We start from the raw sequence: 23,829 nt of genomic DNA on the forward strand, positions 1-23,829 counted from the left end.
TGTACATGTATGTATCTCTACATAAATGTATATGTGAATATATGTGCATGGAGAAAAAATATGGAGGCCTGCATACAAAATCATTAGCATGCATTACCTGGGAAAGAGTAGAGGGGTGATATGCTGAAAAAAGAAGTGAAGGAGGTAGCCGAATTAAAGGGAAAAGAAAAAAAAAAAAAAGACAACACTAAAAAAAAGTATGTGATTATATCATCGCACTTATGCATTCATGTGAATTATATGTATATGCGCATTTGTGTGAAATTATGCAAATGCATGTGTATGTGTAAAATATAAAATAACATGAAAGCAAAAGCATAAAATTAAGCAAATAATGATTTCTGTTTCATCCCTACACAGGCATCCATGAAACACAGGATTCTGGCATTTAAAAATTATGCCTTTTGCTTTGTGTTCATTTTGTGTAGAAGAAACGCCATTGCCAACACTGAGCCCTGATTCCCACCAAATGCAGGCCGGACAGAAGCCCAGGAGCCTCTCCCCTCCAGCACAGCTTCTGAACAGGAAAAGCTTCTCCAACAGTGAGATGCCTCCCCATAATCTCCAGGCTAGAATCTCAGAGCTGGGCGAGCAGAGGCACGTCTGAGTGTTGCTGTGCAGATAGGAGGTGGTGGTACCTCCAGGCAGGCACCTGCTGACAGCCACAGCCTCACCTGCCCCCTCCTCCCACAGCCCAAGGCATCGCTAATCTACACCCTCACCCCCAGCACCCGCCCAAACTTTATTTTCCTTCCTTGCCTCCCATGCCCACTTGTTCTGTCAGACCCCTAGTTCCCTAAGCTTCATCATCCTTCTTCTCAGCCCTCAGGGGCTTCAACTCACAAGCCAAGTGCTAGAGAGAAAGGTCAAGTACAGATTGTAGAGTTTAGCTGAAGAGCACGCAGTCCCTGAGCGACTAAATGCCACCCTTCTATCCCTTTCTCTGGCAGCCAGCCCACCCCACTCAACAAAAGGACACACTCCCTCATGCCCACAGACTTCAGTACTTCTTAGTTCACTAAGATTAAAAGGTATAATAAGAGGTTCCCAAAGCCAAGGGTGTGGGGGAGGGGGAAATGAGGAGTGACTGCTTGATGGGTATGGGGGGGTCTCCTTTGGAGGTGATGAAAATGTTCTGGAACTAGATAATGGTGATGCCTGCACAACATCGTAAATGTACATAATGCCACTAAATTGTACATATTACAATGGTACATTTTTTAGTATGTGAAATTTACCACAATTTTTTTGTTTTTAAAAGCACCCAAAGGCCTCGTAGGGCCTCACATTACCCTTCCTAGCTTCCTCGCTGCTGGCGTTCGTGGCTGTAGCATTCGGCCAGCTCTCAAACGGCTGCTCTTCAAGCCCACCTGAAGGAAGGAAGAAGAAAAGAAATGTGAGGCTGCATCAGCCTTCTTTGCACCAATACCAAGAGATAAGGAAGCCGACCTGGCCACCTGGGGGATGATCAGAATCACCAGTAGATCAGTCAAGATCTGTTCAATAAAGGTTTATTGAGCACCTACCATAATATGCCAGGCCCTGTTCTAGATGCTAGGGCAAAAAAAACAGCCTGCTGTTTTATAATCACGCACATAATTCACAAATTATAAAAGTATCACTCTCCTGAGTCAATTCCAGGACACCTGAAGTCAAATATAAAAAGTTAACAGGCAAATCCCAAAGTCAGTTTCATAAGAAAGCGCAACTGCAAACAGGAGACAACACCCCATTCCTGTTCTGGGGTCCCCCTGCAGGGAGATGGATGCAGGGAGGTGACATCCCCACTGTTTCTAAATATGTGACATGGTCAGTTATTCCGCCTTGGCTTAAATACGCATTTCGGTTTTCTCTCTGGGGTGAGTCTCCTTTTAGAAATTGCTCTGTTTACTTTGTAAATCAGGCTCTGCAGACATTGCCTCATTCAAGGCCAGTGACGCACGTATTCACTTGCTAGTAGCCATGAGCTACAAGCCAGCTTCACATCCGTCCCCACCAGGAACATGGTCAGTCACCAACTATTATTAGACCCACTGTGAGCCAAGTGTCGTTCCAGCATCAGGGATCCAGCAGCTAACAAGACAGACCGAGTGCGTATATTCTAAATGGGTGGTTGGATAAGAAACCGTAGGTAAGAAAATAAAGAAATAAGATCGTTTCGAGTTCAGCAAATGCTCTGAAGATCAAATTCAGTATGTGGTGGTGTGTGATTGGATCAACTGCTTAGAAGGTGGTCGGAGAAGGCCCCTTCCCAGGAAATGACATTCAGGTTGAAACTTAAACAACCCCAAGGAGCCGGCCACATGGAGATCTGCGCCAGCGCGTTCCCAGCAAAAGGCGGGATGGGAAAAGAGCCTGCAGTGAGAACGAGCTTGCCCCGTGGAGCATAGGCTGACCATAGTGGCCATGGGGGAAGAGGCCGGATAGGGAGGCCAGAGCCACAGGGTTTAGAGCAGGAGAGGGACAGAGAGATGTCTTTATTTGTTTTACCAAGATGTCTCCGGCAAGCAGAAGAGAAAGCCTTGTGATGGTCCAGACAAGAGACAGCAGTGGGGTGGGCTGGGCTGGACAGTGCAATAGAGATGTTGGGGACCTGTTCTATCAGGGCTATAGTCAGAGGCAGAGCAACAAGAAAGGCTGAAGGGTAAAACAGGAGGAACTAAGAGGGGACACCAATGACTCCCACATTTGAGGTTTGAACAACTGGGTGGGTAGTGACACCAGAAAGCAGATTTGAAGACAAAGCCTGTGTCCATGGGAGACTAGTATACATACGAATCCACATCAAAGCAACTACAGGACAATCTATTCACTAATGCAAAACTATTTCTTGGCTTTGTTTAGAAATTTGAAGCTTATAAGCTATTTCCCCATATCCTCTTGGACCCTGGTTTAGAACACTCTGTGGTAGACAGAGTGTCACCCCATTTTACAGAGGAGAAAACTGATTTGCCTTGGGTTCCCCAGCCCATAAGGGAAGATGAGTGCTCAGGATGATCTCCTGGTCAGAGTCCGAGGATCTTTTCTGTGCTCCACAGCTAGGAAGGGTCCCAAACATGGAACCCAATGGCCTGGCCCCAGGCAACCCCTGGAGACAGCCCTGTGGTCCTGCATCCCAAATCCTGACATGCAGACTACCTCTTCCCCTCCGGTGACTCTGATCCTGGCGGTGGACCAGACGCACGCTGACATGTTTGCATGCCTTCATCCTGCTCGTTCTGATGCCTTTCTGGCCAACTCAAAATCCACTCACACACTCCCTGCAGCTGCCGGGGCGTTCGCTGCCAGCTCCCGGCCCTCTGGGTATTCTTCCAGTTGCGATATCATTTCCTCTTGGGCTAAAGGTCAGGGGAAATCCCGATGGTATGAAAATCGCTGGCCAGCAGAGGAATGTGCCATGTGTGGACTGAAAGAGAGCCCGAGGCTGAGGCTTTACAACTAGCCTCGTCTTTTCTCTGCTGTGTAACTGCGGATAAGACCTTGGGCATTAGTATTTTTCATCTGTCAAATGGGCTGGTGTGAGGACCAAATGAGGTCATGGGTTTGTTTAGGAACTTGCTCATTCAACAAATATTTATCCCGCACCTGCTACATGCCAGATGCTGTTCCTGCTGCTCAGGATATGACACTGAACAAACTCTACCCTGACCTCATGGAAATTATATTCTGATGAAGGGTAGGGGAGAAAACAATAAACAAATAGGCAACTAAATACCTAAGTCGGTTGTTAATCAGCCTATGAAGAAAATAAATGAGGTTGAGGGAAACTGGATGCTATGCATGAGGGCTTGTGGTTTCATATGAGGTAGAAAAGCAGAAGCCTGAAGAACGTCAGGGAGAACGTCTGCAGCTATCTGGGGAAGAGCATTTCAAACTGAGGGAACAGCAGGTGCAAAGGCCCTGGGGTGGGAGTGTGCTTGGCAGGAGGGAGGCAAGTATGTCTGGAACGGAATGGCAAGGGGAAAAGTGGTAGGTGATAAGGTCAGCGGGCAGTGGAGGGTCAGCTCAGGTGGGGCCTTGCAGGCCATTTTCAGGATTTGAGCTTTTATTCTGAGAGATGTACAACAGATGCGAGCCAGAGGACATGAAAGAGCTTTGTAATTGCACCAGCGTTGAATATGATCAGGGTTATCAGTAGTGGATTGGAGGGGGACACTGGAGCTGGGATTTGAAAGGAGATGCCATATAGCACTCCCAGCATGGAGGGTTGGTAAGTTTAGACCCACTTGGCTCCTGCTCAAGGGGTGGGGGAGCAAAAGAAACAGACCTGTAAGGATACCTGGGCACAGAGCGGTTCAAGGCTAGCTGGAGGCTGTGACTGAGGAACAAAGGCTGGGAGATTTGTATTCAGCTCTGAAGCAGGCATAGGAGGAAACAGGTTGAGGAACTCCTGAGTCCCTTGGCCTCCTGCTGTTTGGGGTTATTATAGGAGCAAAGCTCTAGAGTTGGGGGGAAACCAGGTGTCCCCAGGTAAACAGAGCAGGAAAGAATCAGTGTTCACTAAGTGCCAATTATGGTGCTGACCATGCCTTAAGAACAATGCTAAATGCTTTCCTGGCCCTGAGTTTTGTAATTCTAGCCTCGTAAAGACTCAATGACACAACACCCCCATTTTATAGATGAAGAAACAAGGTTCCAAGAGGTGAAGTGATGCGCCTGTCTCAAGAGCACAAAGATGGTTAGTAGTGGTGACAACTGGAGGTGGGTACTGTCTGACCCCCCCCCAAACCTGTGCTCCTTCCCCTAAGACCCAGAAAGAACAAGGAGAACAAGTGGGGTGCCTGGGAGAGGCTGGTTATTCACAAGGGACACAGGGCATTTTCCAGGTCTGTGGGAGGACATCCAAAGTCAGTGATGAGGTTGGGGCCGTGGACAGTTAATAACACTGATCCTTCCTCTGTCATCCTGACCAGCAAGAGACTGAAGACTCTGTCTTCTAGGAGGGCTTTCTCAGAAGCTCAGATCTCATGCGTCCAGTACAGCTCAGCCTGGGATCTACCTGGAGTTAATGTGGTTTGGCCACTCCCACCATGAAAACCTTGCAAAGCTCCCCACCGCCATTGGGATGAGTTCCAACTCCTATCCTAACACGATTGACGAGGCCCCTGGGATATGGCCCTGCCAGCCTCCTCCATCTGGTGCCTCAGGGCTTCCTGCTACTTCCCCCACACCCTCTCTGCTCAGCCACCCTAAGCTACTTACAGCACCTTGGATTTCCACTTGTCTCTTACTGATGCACCTGCCTCAGCTGGTCAAATCCTACTGGTCCTTCAAGTCTCAACTTGGATACCACTTCCTCTGGGAAGCTGCCCCATGGCTCCTCTCAGGTTAGAAGCCCCCTCCTCTGTGCTCCCACAGCTCTGTGGACTTACTCACATTCCTCATCACCAGGTATTGTGATTTCCTGTTTACTCAGCTGATCCTTTCAGTCTGGTTTCTAGTTTTTAGCATTTTGAAGAAAGCAACCTTGTCTTGTCCAAAAATGAACAGCCAACACTGTGCCTGGCACAGAGCAGTCACTCAATAAAATACGTGATGTATAAACGGATGGATGGATAGATAGATGGATAGATGGGTAGATGGATGGACGGATGTATGAATAGATGGATGGATAGATAAGTTAGGTAGACAGTGCTTGAAAAGAGAACTCAATCATTTCTAATTCGCCTAAGTGATGAGAAAAATTGTCTTTATCAGATTTCATGGAGGGAGGAAAGCAGAGATTCTTGGAACAATGGTTCTCAATCTTGGCTGCATTTTGGGATCACCTGGAAGCTTTTAAGAAAAATACTGATGCCTGGGTCCCACCCCTAGAGGTTCTTGTTTAATTGGTCTGGGGTGTAGCCTGGGCCTTGGGATATTTTTTTTTAAAGCTCCCCAGGTGATTCTAAAATGCTGCCAAGGTTGAGATTCCATATTCAGAGGACCATGTAAGAGGAAGTCCCATCTCATGGTATTTTCTGATGAGCAACCTCTCTCTCCTCCCAAGCTCACCAGGAATGGAAGATGTGGAGCTGGAAACAGACATCAAACACTAAGAAAAGTCATTCCTCACATCTAAATTGATGGAAAATGTTGCTCTGTTTCAGTAAAAAAGCTGGCAAATGAGTAAGACAGGTGTGACTGTGGCTAGAAGTGCAGGAATAGGCACTGCACAGAACAAGGAAGAGAGAAATACAGCCTGATGCAGACAGATTAAGGCAATTGGGGGGGGGGGAGTTGTGGGGATATATTTTTCCGCGGGTGTGATTGATTTCAAGGCAACAATATATGAAAAAAATATACAAATAATATACTTATATTTGATCTTTGGTTAATTACCTCTTCAGTGAGAGGATATGCAAAGAGCTTGTAGATTTCATTAGTCACAGGGGTGTATTCAAACGTCTCCTTTGCATAAGAAACCCAGGCTTACAGCTGGTCTCTGGGAAAGAATACCCTCTGGGCCTTGAAAAGAGAGCTCCAGGCCTGTTCACGCTCTCACTGAAACACAGCAGAGGTCAGTGGCCCGGGATGCGTGGGGCCAGGCTGAAATGTTTCTAGCCAGCATTTGCAATTCAATCCCACAGTCTCCTTTGTGGAACAATTCACTAAATTCAGAGTTGTTCTTTTTTCTAATTCACCATATAATTCACCTCCCAAATTCAATTAAGAAGCAATCTGTTAGCAACTTTGGGAGCAAGCTGCTTTTCTTTGGGAAAGCCCAATTTTCTTCCGCTCCCAACAAAAAGAGGGTTTAATTATATGCATCATATGAGCGACTGATGTACACACAACGCCCCTCCACCATAATTAATGAAATACTAACTATATACATCCAAAGACATCTAGGCAGTAAAGGATGGGCTTTTCCAGAGCCCGAAAGGGCAGAGCCTTGTCCCATAGATTAATATTGCTCACTTAAACAATAGTGATGATGAATGTATATTCATTAATTTGGTCATTAATAAACAAAACTTTGTATTAATTATTCCTTCTGTCCGTCCTTCTTAGAGCCTAACATTACATAGTTTTTGGGTTTTTTTAAACCAAATAATTGCCATTTTAAGTGCTGATTATTTGCAGGTCCTACACATGTTATCTATTTATTCCTCAAGCCACCCCTCTGAGGTGAATGTTTTCCCATTTTACACGCAGGGTAATTGAGGCTTAGAGCAGTTCAGATATCACTGGGGACACACAGCCATTGGGTGGGAAGGTTGAGATTTTCTCCAGATCAGTCTGGTGTCAAAGCCTTTAATACACATCGCTTGCTACCGTTACCCGGCCAGGACAACCTTCACTCTCACGTTCACTGATGTGCAAGATGACACGAGTGGAGCCATGTTAAAATGGAACTGGAGTAACCATTTCAGAAGAACTGCCCTGCACATCTTGTTTTTCTTTATCTTCCAAACTGGACTAAACCGCCAACATTCCAAGAAGTCAGTAAGAAAGAGAATATCCTGTTGGTAAGGACTGATGAAACTGGACTTTGCCAATGACCAAATCTCTAACCAATCAATGAAGTACAAAGCTAGTCTTTCGCCTGATGACCGAATCTCAGGCCAGCCCATGAAGTGATGCTGTGCTAAGGTCCAGCTGCCTGCCACTTGCAAAAGTTAAAGATGGAGAGACATGGTTGGTAGAAAGAAAAGCAGGTTTATTCAGAATGCCTGCAATCTGGGAGGATGGCGGACTCCTGTCCAAGGCCACCGCCCCGCTCCTGGACTGGTCAGAAGGTTTTATAGGTGCACAAGAAGAACAAGGGAAAGGGGGAGTCGGTCAGGCAGGTCTGAGGGCTGACATCCTTCCTGGGGTCTGGTCTGTTTTAAGATAATGTTCTCTCTGGACTCTGGACTCGAACTGGACCACCGAGGTCTGGCACTTTATGTGTATTCCGATGTCTGGGCGCCTGAGGGTTAAGAAATTGCTCTTTTCAGGTTAGGATTTTGTTAATTAAATGTATTAACGAGGTACGGGTAGCCTTGAGAAAGGGAATAAAACAGAGTTCTTCAGTTAATCAGCGAGGGGAGAAACAAAGAGGAAATAGCTGAATATCGGGGCAGATCTAACTGCAAACTAGCTAGGTTTAATTACGGGTGGCTAGATAGGGGGCTATGCGGTGAGTCAAACTGCAACCAGCTAAGTCTAATGATGTTATTGATTCCCGAATTTCTCTCTTACAGAAGTACAAATCTAACCTCACCTCATCCAGCACCAATGAGCTCTTCTTTAATATAGCTTACCTCATCTTCCTTCCTTTTTCCCATTGAAGCCCTGAGCCTCTCTCCTGTGTTGCGAGAACACTATTTGGGCTTCCGCCAGCATCTGTTCATGCCCAATTGTAATTCTTTGATCTCAAATAAACACTTGTTGCCTCTCATTCTGACTTTTTATTTTTAGGTTAACACTGACTTTTTAATACATGAATTTACATCCCTGACCCAGCAGAGGTAAATCTAACATGACACTGCTTTGCTTTACAAAAATCATCATCATCATCATCATCATCATCATCATCTCCAGCAGATCCTAAAAATCACTTTATTACTAGTCTGTTCATTCAGCAAATATTGGTTGACTGCCTGCTTTGGTCAGCACCGGGCTGGGTTCCTGAAGGCAGAGACAGGCAGGTGTACTTTCACGGTGCCTCCATGGTTCTAGTGAAGAGGATGAAAATCAAGGATGAAAATCAACAATAAGAAGATCATTCCATGAGGGATGAAGCACTTTGGAGAAATTAAAACAGAGCTTTCGAAAGCGCAATGGGGGATACGAGCCCAGGGAAGGTCTCTGAGTAGATGACATTTGAGCTGAGATCTAAATGATGAAAGGGGGACACATCCATCTGGGAACAGTATTCTAGCAAAAAAAAAAAAAAAAAGAGGCCAACAAATTAAAAAAGTCCTGAAAAGGGAAAACAAGTGTGATATGGCTGGAGCTGGGGCTGAGTGAGCTGTACTAGCTCATGCAGAGAGCGCCTCTGAGCCTTATCTTTACAACCATGTCTTAACAGACTTAATTTGCCGTGCTCTGGCCATATGTAAATGCACAGCAATGCTGTGAATACGTGTAAGTAATACTATTCCTCTTCTACAGCATAGAAAACTGAGGCTCATGAATACCCTGTGTAAGGTCATCCAGCTGGTAAGTGGTTGAATTAGCATTCCATGGTGGGCCCTTCCGGCTCCAGAATCCACGCTCAGAGCCCCTGCCCCTCTACCCCACACCTGTGCAGGTGCGGTCTGAGCAAGCATCCCAGGCAAGGCCAATGGATGAAACATCTGCACACCTCTGTCAGCAAACTACCTGCAAGGCACACTGGTTCAGCTGAGGGAGGTTTTAATTATTTATTAGGAAAACAACAAAAAAAGCGATAGAGCCCCTTTAACAGATTAGGAATGAACTGGGCAACTACGATAGTAATCAATGTGTAATCCTAAATCGTTTGGTGCCAAATAATTTTTATATCTATGCCAAATTTCAAATGCTACAGAAGAGAAAGGGAAATGAGTTAAAAGATTATTACCAGTTTTTGTTAATGAAATGATTTCGTATTGGCGAGTGTATAACAGAAAGGGGATTTGTATACACTGATGGTGGAGGAACAATATAAATAAATGGGTAGCGTTTTATGAGGTACTTTAGCAAGATGTATCAGCGTCTTTTAAAAAAGGCAATCATATGACTTTGACCCAATAAGATGATATCTAGATTTCGGTACTAAGAATTGACTGGCAATGAAGACAACGGATGTTCATCTTAACATTTTTCATAATAAAAACTGTAATGACCACACCCAATAGGGGAGTGGTAAGATGAATTATGATATAATGCAACACTGTGTAACCTTTTAAACTGTTTTAGAAGAAAGTTTGCTAAATGGAAAAGATGTTCATATTGTAAGTCAAAAAAAAAGATTAGGAAGTATGATTGCAATAGAATCGAGTATGGCTCCATCTTTTTGTTGTTGTTGTTTTTAAAGCATACACCAAAAAAAAAACACAAAAAACGAAAAAGACTGGCTGGAAATACCCACGGTGTCCACTGTGATTATCTCTGGTTGGTGATTTTTGGATGAATCTTCTTTTCTTATATACTTTTTGCACTTTCCAAATTTTGTTCAATATTTTTTAAAATCAGGAAATAAAAGGGATTTTCAAAAAGAAGAACTAAATCACACTATACACTTTGCCTAAAACCATGTGCTCTGCACTATGTAGTGTATGTGTGCACACATGTACACACACACACACACACACACAGATGGTTGCTGGGGAAACCTTTCTTTCCAATGGGAAAGAAACATAGCTGTGTTTATGCAGATGGAAAGTTGTGGTCCAATCTTTTCTTCTGATTTTCTACTCTAACCATGAAAAGAAAAAAATAAAGAGCCCACATCTTGGCAAGGTGGAACCCAAGGGGGCCTATCAGAACCTTCTCACAGACAGCGTTGGGTGGGCCCTTCCCAGATCCAGCTCTCCCTTCGCAGTTTAACTGGCTCCCACCTGTGTCCTGCACTGGCCGACAAAGCCTCTGAATTTGCTCCTGCCCCAGGCAGAAGTTCATGGGAACCATTTTAATCAAGCAAATTTGAGCTCTCTCTTCCCAGAGCCTCCAGTTCAGATATCCATTTTGCTTGGTGTTGGGGTGTCTGAGGAAGAGGAGGAAAGGGCAGATGATAAATGGGAACCTGAACCCCCAAGGGAAGCTGCCCTAGCAAAGCACTGTCCACCTCCCCACAGAAACCCCACCCCACCAGGAGACTTCCCCAGACATGCACTGACAGAGCTCTCAGCCCCTAAGCCAGGGATTAGACCAGATGTCCTTGAAGACTGAGCAGGCTCTTCCTTAGGAATAGAAAATGGTCCCCTCCAGGCAACTTCACTTCCAGCTGACCTCAGAACGACTGGGTTCCCTCAGAGCCATCTAAGGTACCCATTTCTGGCCAGGACTCAACTCTTGCCTTGAATCAAGTCAGTTCCACAATGTACTATGCCACGGGGAAAACACAGTTGTGAACCCAATCCTGTCCCACCCACAGAAGCCATGAGACACAGAGAACCGTCAGAGCAATCAGATGAAGAAATCCCACTCCCAACCTGGAGGTCCAGGGGGGCTTTTTGGAGGTGGCCACTTACGGACAGCAAGGGTTTCACCAAGTAGAGGTGGAAGGGAGTCTTGCAGGATAGAACACAGAAGGGAAACAACTCGCTCAGCTCGGGAGCACAGCTTGGTTGATCAAAGTTGATCTTTGGCAAGATAGCTAATTTCTCTGAGCCTTAGTTTCCTCATCCATAAAAATGGACAAAATAGGAGCTAACTTTTCAGGTTATGAGCAGCACCTAATACAGTGCCTGCTACATTGTAGGGATCCCATAACCTTACTAATGATTACTCTTCAGGTCATCTTAGGAAGTCTCAGTCTCTTTTATCTTGATCATACTGTGGCCTAAGCTCTAGCCAAACACAGCTGTACCAGCCCTCCCCACCCCGGTTAGTGGAGCCCCCTCCCAGACCTCCGCTTACCACACCCCAGCATCTCCCAGTTCAGGACAGGCCTAAACTGACCTGACAGATGACAGCTTATCTCTCTCCTACCCCATAACCAGGGTCTGAGAACACATCCCAGCTTGATTTAAAGAAGGAAACGGGAGAGAGGGAGGAGACGACAGGTAGGAAAGGGGTAGTGTCTCTCTCCCTCACAGCAATGGCTGTCACCTGAGCTTCCAGTGGGGTTTGGTCCTTTTTGGTTCTACAAAGCTGTAGAGGAGAATTGCTGGTTCTTGGAGGCCCTCAGGAAACTTGGGGGGGGGGCGGGCCTCTCTTTCACACAGATTTGCAGAAGCTTGGTGGGGGAGCTGCTTCTAAAACAGGGGCTGGTTGGGTGTGGCTGCAGTGGGCACGAGAGAGCCGTGGCAAAGAGAAACTCAGGCACACGGTGTTCATGGCTGATGGTGAGGTACTAAGGGAGCACAGAGACCGGGGAGCATGACGGACACCAATTAAATTCTCTGAGACACTGAAGGCCAAAATTTGGACCAACAAGCTGAATGCTTAAGAGGAAGATTCTAGAAGAATCTTCTCAGTCCCCATTTATTTCCTTTGGGGATCACTGAGCCTTACCAGCGATGATCTCCTTTATTTGCTTGTGTGTTTATTGCCTGCCTCCCTGACATCCTCTAAAAAGCAAGCTCTGTTTCCTTCACTGATGCATGCAGAAGGTGGCTGCTGGTGGGAGGGAGGACTGGGGACAGGGAGGCTGCAGGATGTGAAGCTACAGAGGATGGACATTCATGTCCATCTCCAGGCAAGAAGTGATGACTTTCTAGAGAGTGACAGGACTGTGGGGATGGAGAGGAGGGTGCTTAGGAGGCTGTTTTGGTGATGGGCGAACATAACTGGGTACCCAGTGGGCTATGAGAAGGGAGGTAGAAGGAACACCTTACTCAGCTCTGAGACGTGATAAAGGCACCCATGTGGCCATTCTTCATGCTGAAATATGTTAATAGAAAAGAAAATTTCAACCATTCACAATAGTTGACATAACAGACTTGGGATAAGTTGAATAGAAAATGTGTATCACTGCAAGAGGAGAATTATACATTTTCATTGCAATTTATAAACAACAATCAGTAAAGAAAAGACATGCAATGTTCCTGAATGAACTGGGTAAATACGATAAATGCATCAGTTTCCCCAAATTAAGTTATGGGTTTAATGCAATCATGATTCAAATTCTAAGAGAATTTTGTTGGGATCCTCTTAGATTTTTGTAGAAAAGCGATTCCAAACTCATCTAGATGAATAAACAAGTGAGACTATTCAAGAAATATCTAAAAACGAAGAGCAAGGGCAATGAGGAAAGATAGACCCCACTGAATATTAAAGCATGTAAAGAAACTAACATGAAAAGATGTATAGATGAATGGGACATAAACGCTAACACTACATACAGAAACCCACTGTGTGAGAAAGGAGACATCGCCAGACACGGGGAAAGAATACGTATGAATTAGATGGTGTTGAGATTATTATCCAGAAGTTAGATTATTATTCAGAAGGGTATGAACACTACCCCCAAATAAAACCCAAGTGGACTGAAAGAAAGAGTTAAGTATAAAGAAACAAATCGGGCTGGCCGAGTGGCGCGTTGGTTAAGAACTGGCTTGGGATGCCAGAGGACCCCGGTTCGGATCCCACATATGAGGGCCAGTGACACTGCCCTCCACAGCTAAGATGCTGAACAAAAGCTCAACCTGGAGCTGGGCTGCCGTGAGTCGCCGGCGACGGCGTAGGCTGCAGTCCCTGTGGCAGTGGGTTGCCATGGGCTGCCGAGTATAGCCAGCATCCAGCGTGAGCGGCCAGCAGCTGCTGTGAGCGGCCATCCAGAAGCCGGCGACTGATCTGCCTCGCCCAGGAAGAGCGCAATGATGGTGCCAACTTGGGCCAATGAAGCAACGTCCTCCACAACTAGACTGAAGAACAAAAGGACAGCAACTTGTCTGTTCCTCTTCCCCCAATTCCCCAGCACTGTTCCCATCCCCCAATTCCCCAATAAAAATCTTTAAAAAAAAAAAAGAAACAAATCATGGAAAAACTTTAGAAGAAATATGTTATTTCCCATAGTAGGAATAATTTCATGTATATAAGTATAAGAAAAAGAAAACTTGATTTGACACAGGTAGTTTCAGAAACTTTAAAACTTTTGTATATCAGAAAGACTAATCCCCTAAAATGAAAACAAATCACCCTTACAAGGCAAAATATCTGCGATGAAGATAACAAATGCTTACTATCCATTATATGTTATAAATATCTCATGCAAATCAGTGAGGAAAACTGTATATCCAAGGGACATATGGGTAAAGGAAATTAGTGAACATGTAAAAGAACAAAACTCTAATTAGTATAGAAGTTCGCCCTTGAGAAATGAAAGTTAAAGCAAAAATAAGGTACCGCTTTGCAACTATTAAAGCAGCAAAATAAAGAGATCAATGATAACATTCATGCTGAGTCAGATGGAAGTGGAACTTGCATTTTGTGAAGTCATTTATTCAGCGAATTTGCTGAGCATCTATTGGGTTGTCGGAAAAGTCATGACGTATTTTTCTATGTTTTTCATTGCAAAAATGCATCATGACTTTCCCGACAACCCAATAAAATGTGTCTATCACAGGACGAGGCACTGGGAGTGCTCAGATAAATGGTAATTCACAGAGCTCAGGCAGACCCTGCCGTCCAGTCTGGGAGAAAGAGGAAGAAATGGGCATTCAGAGGCTTCCCAGAGAGGGATTGGCTGGGTTTGAGGGAAAAGCAGGTGAGGGACAAAGACTTTCCGGACACTAGGAGAGGAAGAGGACAGCCTTACAGAGCAGAGGGCAAGTCCTCTGCCCAAGTCCCACCAGAGTCTGATGCCAACAGCCTTTCCAATGTCTCACTCTCTCACCCACCTGCCAACTACCCTAAACCACTCAGTTCTCACAGAAAAGTTCCCTCTTCACGACTTTGTTCATGCTCTGCCTTCCACCTGCAAGGCCCTACAACCCTAATTCAAATCCTTCAAGGCCTAGTTCAACCTCTTCCGTGAAGCCATCCCCCTCCTCTCTGCTTCATTTACATCTCCCTCATGGCCATTCATTCATTCATTCATTCATTCATTCCCTCATTCAACAAGCTTGTATGGGGCACCTCTCTGTGCCAGGCACTGTACCAGGTGCCAGGGACAGAAAAACAGATCAAACACAGCTCCTGCCCTTAAGGAGCTCCTGGCCCTGATCCTACCATGCCCAATCCTACGAGACAATTAACTCCTTGAGGACGGAGACAACATCCTGTTTATCTCCCCCCATGTGGTGTTCATAGCAGATGCTTAACAAATACATCCATTTGAATTGGACTGAATTGGACTAACTACATGCTTGCATATATTATAATTCTCACTGCACCTGTGTGGGGTAAGGTATTATTATCCCCATTTTACAAAGGAAGGAAACTGAGGCTCGTGAGGTAAAGCACATTTGTCCTCAGAAAATCTTAGGATTTTATCACATGGCCTTTGCACAGACGACCAAGTGACCGATACAGATTTACAAATGTCTCAAATGGCAAACCCCATGAACTGGGTCACAGAAACAGTACCGAGGAACTCAGGAAATCAAAGAAAGGAGGAAGCCAACTCAAGCCCTCTCCAGGAAGCTGGAGGAGAGAAGCAGAAAGAACAGCATGGAGCTTCATGGCTAGTCTTTGACCTTTCCGAACAGAAGTCCATTTCCAGGAGAAACGCAGACAGGACAGGTAAACAGAGGCTGAGGTGACCACTGTTTTTTGGGGGGGATGGCCTTTGTCAGTGAAGTGTAATGGGCCTTTAGTTTCAGAGAGGTTAATACCTATTAATGGTCCCAGCCCCCTCATTCACTGGGGCAGGAAGTCCCTGTTCTGAGGCCAATGCATGTGCTGGGCCACACACCGCCCCCTGCACAACACAGAGTGTCCTGTTTGCCTTTTCTGTAATTTCGCCCCAGTGCCATCCAGAGCCCAGGACACGGCATGCCATATTGCAAGTAGGTGCCAGAGACTGAAAGTTCATGGAGAAGAAGAAACAAGGTTGCAGAGGAAGGATCTTTTTCCAGATGACCAGGCGATAGTTGAAGCTCTAGGACCCTCCTCCCTTGATGGAGAAGAGAGAAGTGGCCCTGGCCAGTGTTATGGGACCTGAATGAGGACCCAAGGATACTGTCCCTTACCCAAGATACACCTCAAATGCCTAGAGTTGGGGGGCCAAGCAAGTAATTTATCAGAGTGAAAAAGGTCAGGTGTGAAATATGGGTAGGGAGTAGTGAGGTCTGTGGCAAACCGCAGAGCACCTGGTCCTCTTGAGTTCAACCCCTCATTATTAACCTCTGTTGATTATTGCCATGTGGGGTTGCTAGGCCAGCATGGCCAGATCTTGCAACTTTTCAAGAGAAGCCAGAATTCTGGATATTTATGAGAAACCTGATTTTTAAATATTGGCAGTAAATTTAAAAAAAAATTAAGCACTACAAAACAAACAAAGCACATCTGCAGACCAGATTTGACTCATGGGCTGACCACTTCAGACCTCTGAGATGCAGGGTGAATGGAAAAATCACGCCTCTAGGGGGTGCCAATGTCAGAGAAGACAGGAGTTCCTCGGGCAATGGCAGTCAAGGGATGCAGGAGGGTTACGGAGGACCTGGGAAGCAGAAAGCAAGGCGCTGTAGGAGCAGGACAGGGGCCGGATAAAATTCAGAAGTTCAATGATAAGGCCAGCTGGGGCTTTTGTCTCACTGTTTTGGGCAAACAGGATCATTAAAGGACACCTAAGAAAAATAAGATGACCAGAACACAGGACGAGACTCCACTGGCTACTCCACCACCATCACCACCTTCTCTCTCTCTGGACCTCCTTGAAAACCACAGACATAATGACCTGCAAACATCGGTGTAAACAGTCCCAAAGATATGTGACTTTGTCCTGCATATCAGTCACAGGTAAGCATGATGGGGGTGGGAGAGCCTCATCCCAAACTCATACCAGCGGGGCCACCTGCCGCCCCTCAAGCTGTGCCTCCAGTTTTCCCAGTCTAGCCCACCTGTCACTGGTGCAGTGTCTCCATCCCTCACGTGACTCTGCTGTGGGAGGCAGGCTGACCTTTCTTAACCTCCTTTTCCAGCCCATTGTTGTTTGTTGTTGTTTTCTAAGATGGCACAAAGAAAGGCCATAGCCACGTTTCTGCCAACACCTACGGGAGCCCACTGGAGGGTCTCTGGAAGGTCTCGGGTTAGAGGTAATTTGAGCAGACTGTTCTAAAGTTCCAGGAGTCATCAATGAAGAAGGAGCCAAAGATACTGTGATTACCTAATCAGCCACGCATGCAGCAGACACCACACATTGAATCCCTATCCATTCATGGATTATCTTTGGTAACAGAACCAAGAGAGACTCATTCTTATCCCTCAGGGAACTTAGAGTCCAACTGTCCATTATACAGATAAGAAAACTGAGGTCCCTGAGGTGAAGTGACATAGCCAGGGTCTGCTGTGCAGTGCTCTGAAGGGTCATTGTACTGGCTTTGTCCCAAAACAACTGAGTTTATCATCATGCCCAATAAGAAAATACTTGAGTGGTAAATGCATTTGAAACAAAGGTCCGTTCCCAGCTGTAACAAAATGCACATACCTAAAAGAGGCCAAGAAATACAGAGCAAAGGTGCACAGCTTTAAGAAAACTACAAATGCTAAGTTCAAAAATGTTAGGGGGTGACTACTTACTGGATAAAAGCCCCCTTTATTTTGTCAAAACGGATCCATCACAGGTTCTCTTAAGTCGGGGTGGGAAATATTTGTTATGTCATTTCACTCTGCTTTTTATTGATGTAGCCCTCCTATCAACTACTATTTCAATTAAGAACAGGAAACATAGAATACCATCCCATAATACAAATAAAAACATACACAGTTAAAGGCGAGCGAAAATAGAATCAGGTTCAGAAGAACCAAAAAGTGATGCTTGGGGAGGTGAGGCACAATCTTTCTGTTGGCCAAAAGTGACAGGCAAAGGTTGGATCCTCATCTGATACATGCCATGCCCAGCTCTTATCAGGCTGTGTACCCAAATTCCATGTATTAAGATGGCCGGTGGGAACTCATACAATATTTTCCCATGTACTTAATATAAATGGCAAAGTGGACGTGAGGTTACCAGGCTTGGCCCCAAAGCCAGGTTAACCCAAAAGGAAGGTACCTCCACCCCTCTACACCTGGTGGCAGGGGGTGGGGGTGTGGGGGTCAGTTAGCTCACTCATCACCTCTGAGAAGGGAAGCCAGCTTGTTTCTTTCTTTCCAATTTCTAGTCCAATCCCCAAGAGGCTGGCTCTTCAGCTCCTGTCTTAGATGGCCATGAGACTATATTCCAAAACAAAAGTCCTTTACTTGATCCATCTGAGTGGCATTCGGTATCTTGAAACTGAAAGGAAGTTGTCTAGAATGTCAGGTCCTAAGTTCTTGTTTGTCCTGCGTCTCAAGCTAATCTCCCAATTTTGACCCAGGCTCCCAGATTCATGGCCCATGAGGAGGCCTGGGAGAACGGCTCCCTGGATAGATGGATGTCCATGGGTGGTCACCGCCCCTTCCCTAACTGACTCTGAGCCCCATTGTGGTTCGAAGAGGAATTCCAGCCCAGTTTCTCCAAATTCTGATCAATACAATCACAGTAGAAATCAACCAAAAGGTGAATTTATTTTTCCCAACACTTCAAGTTCACAGTGAACTCTGGCTTCCATCCAAGGTATAAGTCAGCCTCCGAATGAGGCCCCAGGGAATGAGATGATAGAATCCTTATGTTGCATTCTTTTTTCCTTCCCAGAGAACAGATGTGCATTTTATCGGATGCCTCTTTATCATCTCAAATCATCTTACTAAATTGAAAACTTTATGGGCGTAATAACTGCCAGGCCTTGCCCAGTTCCAGCTTCGTCTCCCAGCTGCCAACTGCTGTCTACAGGCTGAGCCAGCCCTGTCCTCAGTCAGGGGGATTTAAGGCATTTGGGCTCAACAATTGAGGGTCTCAAGCACATCTTTGGCCCCAATTTTGATCTGCGGGGTTCTGCTTAATTTCTGACGCTTGTCTTATTCTCTCAGGCCAAGCTTCTGACTTGTCCTCCCTAATACTCACTTCCCAGAAGAACCAGGGGTCCTTGCCTTGTTTTCCTGAGCTCCCAGCACAGAACTGGAACTTTCTGTGAGTTCTACTAAAGATCTCTCTAATGCTATTTGCCAGGCTCTCTGCCCTCACATGAACATTACCTCCTCCCCACGGCCCTGCTCTGCCTCCATCAGGCCCTATGCCCCGGGCTGGCTGGACCCCAACACCAACCCCTGCCTGATGCCAGCTGTCCCCTGGGGACTTCTCTCCACATTAAGCTCTGCCTACTGGACCACACCTCCTCTGGATGCTCCTTTCAGGTACTCCCTGCAAGGTGATCTGCCCAGCCTAAAGGCACCACCTCTGAGTATGAGCCTTTCTTTCATTGCTGGCACCCACTCCTGGCTGACACTGAGGCGTCACACACTCAAACAAACAGCCCTAACCCCAACTGGCCTGTTGGGGGAGCAGGGAAGCAAGGAGGCCACCATGTTCCTAAGGTTCATGGCACCATCCACAATTCACAAATGTTTGCCTGGCACCATTCGTGGGCCCAACCTGATGCTGGAATTAAAGATGGAGGGCCAAGACCAAACAAGGACAAGTCACAGCTACTGACAGTCTGGTGGATGTGGCAAGGCACACACTGAATGGCCCACTGGGATAAGAGGGGTAAGAGAGAACAGGTGGTGGAGCTGTAGCTCTGTCAGTGCCTGGGACTCATCCTTGTCTTGTACCATTACCTCCCAAAGGTAGGGATGCGGAGACCAAGTCCTCACAGCTCCAGGGGATGGGTTAGTGGTGATGCCAACAGCTGTTTCTAGAAGCAATGGAGTATAGAGGCTAAAAGCAGGCCTTAGACATTAGACAGTTACGTCCTAACCTTGGCTCTGCCAATAACTAGTTGTGTAATCAAAGACAGGTTACGTGCCAATCTGAACATTAACTTTCACATCTATAGTACTAATAGTACCTACCGCCATAGAGCTGTTATGTGAAGATCCCATGAGATCATATATATAAAGTATATAAGGCATAATAAACCAAATGGTAGCTATTATTGTTCTCTGTGTTGTTGCTGCTAAAGAATGAGCATCGGATCCATTTTCAGATCTCTGTATGGCCAACCTCAAGACCCAGAGGAGGACTAGGGGAGTCTTTATGTTGGGGATCGACAGAGATTTCCCAGGTGTTGGTGAGATCTAAATCTAAGGATCTGATCAGATAACAGTGGTGCAGGCCCAGCTCCAGAGACCCCATGGGGGTGCTGGCAGAACACTGCAAAGAAAAAGAATCCCAAGGCTTTTAGGGAGCGTGGAGTCTGGGACACAGAGGGGTAACGAGCCTTCAGAGCAAGGCGGGTTTCTTAAATAGACATGGGCATGGCCCAGTGGCTCAGAATAGACAAGATGGGAAACATCAGCTTCTATCAGAGCCAATAAGTAATTAAAGCCATTTCCCCTTTCAGAGTCCTCACTACAAAGGTCAAGAAATCAGATCCATTATCTGGATGGCGACAGCTGCAAGGTGAGATTTCCTCTCCAGGTTTCCAGGCATTTGCAAAGATGGGAGTGTTCAACACGGTCTTCCCGGACTCTTTAAGGAAGAAACAAACATACAAAAGGTCCAAAACATCAAGCACACAGGCCTTACCTCCACATCTTGTGTGGTTAGGAGGACAGGTGTCTCAGAACTCAGAAATGGAGCTGTCAGGATCGGCACCGTCACTTGGAAGAGGATGCAGGAGGGTGGGGGGTGTGCGCGCCTGCGTGTGTGCCTGTGTGCGTGTCCTGCTAAGTACTTCCTTCACTACACAGCTAATCCGATTAGCAGCTTTAGGAAATTCTGCAATGTTAATGCAAGGGCCCCATTCATCCAACAGCTTGGCCCATGCCTGCTCAGAATTCCCATTCTTCTCACTGCAAATAAAATGCACACAGGACTTTCCCTTCCTCGAGAATGTACTGCTGCCTCCTTCCCCCCACACACATCCAAAATGCTGGTGCCACTTCCTCTGGGCGCTTCCGTGGCAAGGGAGTGGGTGTGTCCAAAAATTCGGGGAAATCCCAAGTACAAAACGAGGCTCGTTTTAACAGCACTGTCAACTCAGGCAGTCTCCCCAGCTGGCAGCTGTGCTGAATGCACACCAGTTGGAGGGTCCTGGAGGAGTCACTGGCTCCCTCTAGGCCTTCGTTTCTTTTTCGGTAAAATGCAGACTTGGAGCAGAGGGCATAGCTGGGACAGAGCCTGGAAGGAAGGACACTCAGGGCCTGTACAGACACAGTGTCATTGTGTTTGGCTGGAGGATGAGGAGAGGGAAGGGAGCTGAATACGTAGGTTGTGGACAAAGTGTGGAGGGTCTTGGGGGTCAGACTAAGGAATGTTTCTGAGAAGTGACAGGGAGCCACTGAAGGGTTTAAGGAGAATCCTTGTATTTAGTTTCCTAGGCTGCCATAACAAATTACCACAAAGTCTGTAGCTTCAAACAACAGAACTCTATTCTCTCACAGTTCTGGAGGCTGGAAATCTGAAATCAAGGTCTTGGCAGGGCCACGTTCCCTCTGAAGGCTCTGTGGAAGAATCCTGTCTTGCATCTTCCTAGCTTGTGGCAGCTCCCAGCATTCCTTGGTGGACCTTGGCTTGTAGCTGCATCACTCCAAGCTCTGTGTCCCTCTTCACATGGCCTTCCTCTCTGTATCTCTCTGCGTCTCCTCTTCTTATGAGGACTCCAAACATTGGACTTAAGGTCCACCCTAAGATCTCATCTCAAGATCCTTAATGAATTAGATCTGTGAAGACTATTTCCAAATAAGGTCACATGCTGAGGTTCCATGTAGACATGAATTTGGGGGGACACTATTCAACCCAGGACAGTTGCTACAAGGTCAGGGGAAGGAAGATCCCTTCCTTGGAAGCAGGATGGGGGAAGAGGCAGGGAGACTGATTGGAACTAATCGTCATGAGCTGGGGCCTTAAGTGAACAGTAAGGGTGCTCCCTGCTGGGGGTCCCAGAGCCCTTAGTGGCTTTTTTGTGTGGCCAGTGCAATACTCAACCCAGGCACAAGGTCCTTGCTCACTCCCTGGCCCAGACAGACTCCAGCCTACTTTCCAGTGATGGCAAAGGAATGTTTACGTGCATCTCTGTTGTTCTCGTTCCTTCTAACCAGCAACATGGCGGATAGATTGGTTCAGGGGAAGACACGCAGCCTGTGAAATGGGAAACCTGGGTTCCAGTCCTGGTTCTGCCATTGACTGAGTTTGGGACACTGGGCTTTTCTAGGAAATGAGACCAACCAGGTCACTTCTAGGGCAATGACATTGTTTCATTCTGCAGCCAGGAAAGCAGCACCAAGTTCACAGGATGAACCAGGGAAAGGAGCCCTCAGGGCTGTACTGCACCCTAACCCCATCCAAGGATTCACTCTTGAGCCTTACCCGCAACCCCCCACCAAAACAAAACAAAACAAAACAAAACAAAACAAACCAGGGGAACTTACTAAAGCTTGGAAGTGAGATAAGCTATACCTAAGAATATATCCTTTCAAACATTTGGAACTATGAAATGGAGATAAAGTTGTGGTTCCTTTTTAACTTTTTTTTAAAAATCAAAGCAAATGTTTAAAGGTTAACGTACAACGTTGTTCACAGTAGCAATGTTTCTAATAGGAAAAAAAATTACAGGAAACAAGAAAAACAACCGTCATGCCCATCTGTTCAATTACTTGTGGCAGAGCTGTGCATTAAATGCGATAGATCACAATGTACTGCGCGAAAAGATGTCCGTGACATGTGTCAAGTGGAAGATACAGTTACACTAGAGTGTGTTGAGAAAAATCCCTTTTAAAAATATCTGTATGTTCATGGCCAGTAAGCCTGGAAGGAATCCAGCAAACAGATAATGATGGAAATCCCTGGGGCTGGGATAACAAGGGATTTTCACTTTCTACAATTTTGAACTATTGGACTTTTTTCTTTTTTTTAACAACTGGCAGTATTAGTTTAATCAGCAAAAACAATGAAAAATATTCCCATTCTGAAAATAAAATAACTATTCTAGATAGATGCAAAGCACTCTTGGTCCTCAGAGAAGTAATCAGGATAAAAATCACCTTGCCACAAAAACACACTGGAAAACATACACACACACACACACACACACACACACACACACACACAACCTAGGGAAGGAAGAAACACCAGTAGGGTACATGTTTCAAAGGATATAAGCCTAAGCCCCCAACATTCCCTTCCAGCACATAGCAAATCTCCCCCATTCTCTATTTTCACCTTAAACCCTCTCAGGTCAGTGGTCTTTCTGAAAATACTAATAACAATGAGGAGGAAGGGGCAAAGCTGATATTATTGAGCATTTATTATGTGCCAGACACTGTGCTAAGCACTTTACACATATTCTTTCTTTTTGTCCTCATATTACTACTATTCCTATTTGATAGATGAAGAAACTGAGGCCCAGATCAAGGATTCAAGCCCACACAGTCTGACCCCAAGTCTGTAACTGTGACCAGCATTTTAACTGCCCTCCTGGAAGCAAAGCCCTGTTGGAGCTCTTCATCGCTGAGGCCCCTGGGAGATGGCTCCAGGGTCTGCCAGCCTCTGCCTACCTCTTCCTTCTCCCTTCTCCACCGATGTTGGCCAATGCCTTCCAGGTACAAGGAGCTGGGCCACCTATGAGGGATCCAAAGCTTAGTGTAAAGTAGACTCTGCCCTCTTAGCCCACAGGGGAGAAGGAAAGAAAAGACAGGCACTCGAGTTCTTAGGCCACAAGGCTGACCTTTCCCACCCACCCCTCGGACAGGTACCTTCACCATCTACCCAAGCCAACCTCTCCGGGTGTATCTCTCTATCACAACCCCTCTGCCCCCCAAAAAGCCACCCTCCAGGGACTACACCTTTCCTCTGTTCCCTGAATAAAGACACCCCTCTCACACTCCCCGTCCTTGCACATTGCTTCCTCTCTTCCTGATATGTCTTTCTTTGATTCTTCACCTAAGGAACTCCTACTCATTCTTCAAGACACAATGATGTAAGCGTGCCCATTCCCATGATGCCTTCCTCCTAGTCTTCTCCACTCGCCTAGTAGTCTTCTCTACTTGCCCTTCTCGCTTCCCGCTGCTCCTGGGTCATTACAGCATTTGCATAGAGGGATTACAATTTATTTA

The 23,829-nt window shown here is 46.1% G+C and overlaps 1 protein-coding gene across 1 annotated transcript in view; it reads right to left on the minus strand.

The window, feature by feature from the left end:
* Nucleotides 1-23,829, minus strand: part of TLL2 (tolloid like 2) — a 124,345-nt gene that overhangs the window by 69,645 nt on the left and 30,871 nt on the right. Inside the window, exon 3 of the mRNA XM_019639007.1 lies at nucleotides 1,293-1,370. Coding sequence (XP_019494552.1) covers nucleotides 1,293-1,370 — 78 coding nt within the window. The remainder of the gene's footprint in view (nucleotides 1-1,292; nucleotides 1,371-23,829) is intronic.

Source organism: Hipposideros armiger, unplaced genomic scaffold, assembly GCF_001890085.2.
Source record: "Hipposideros armiger isolate ML-2016 unplaced genomic scaffold, ASM189008v1 scaffold_42, whole genome shotgun sequence".
In the NCBI taxonomy this organism is placed as follows: domain Eukaryota; kingdom Metazoa; phylum Chordata; class Mammalia; order Chiroptera; family Hipposideridae; genus Hipposideros; species Hipposideros armiger.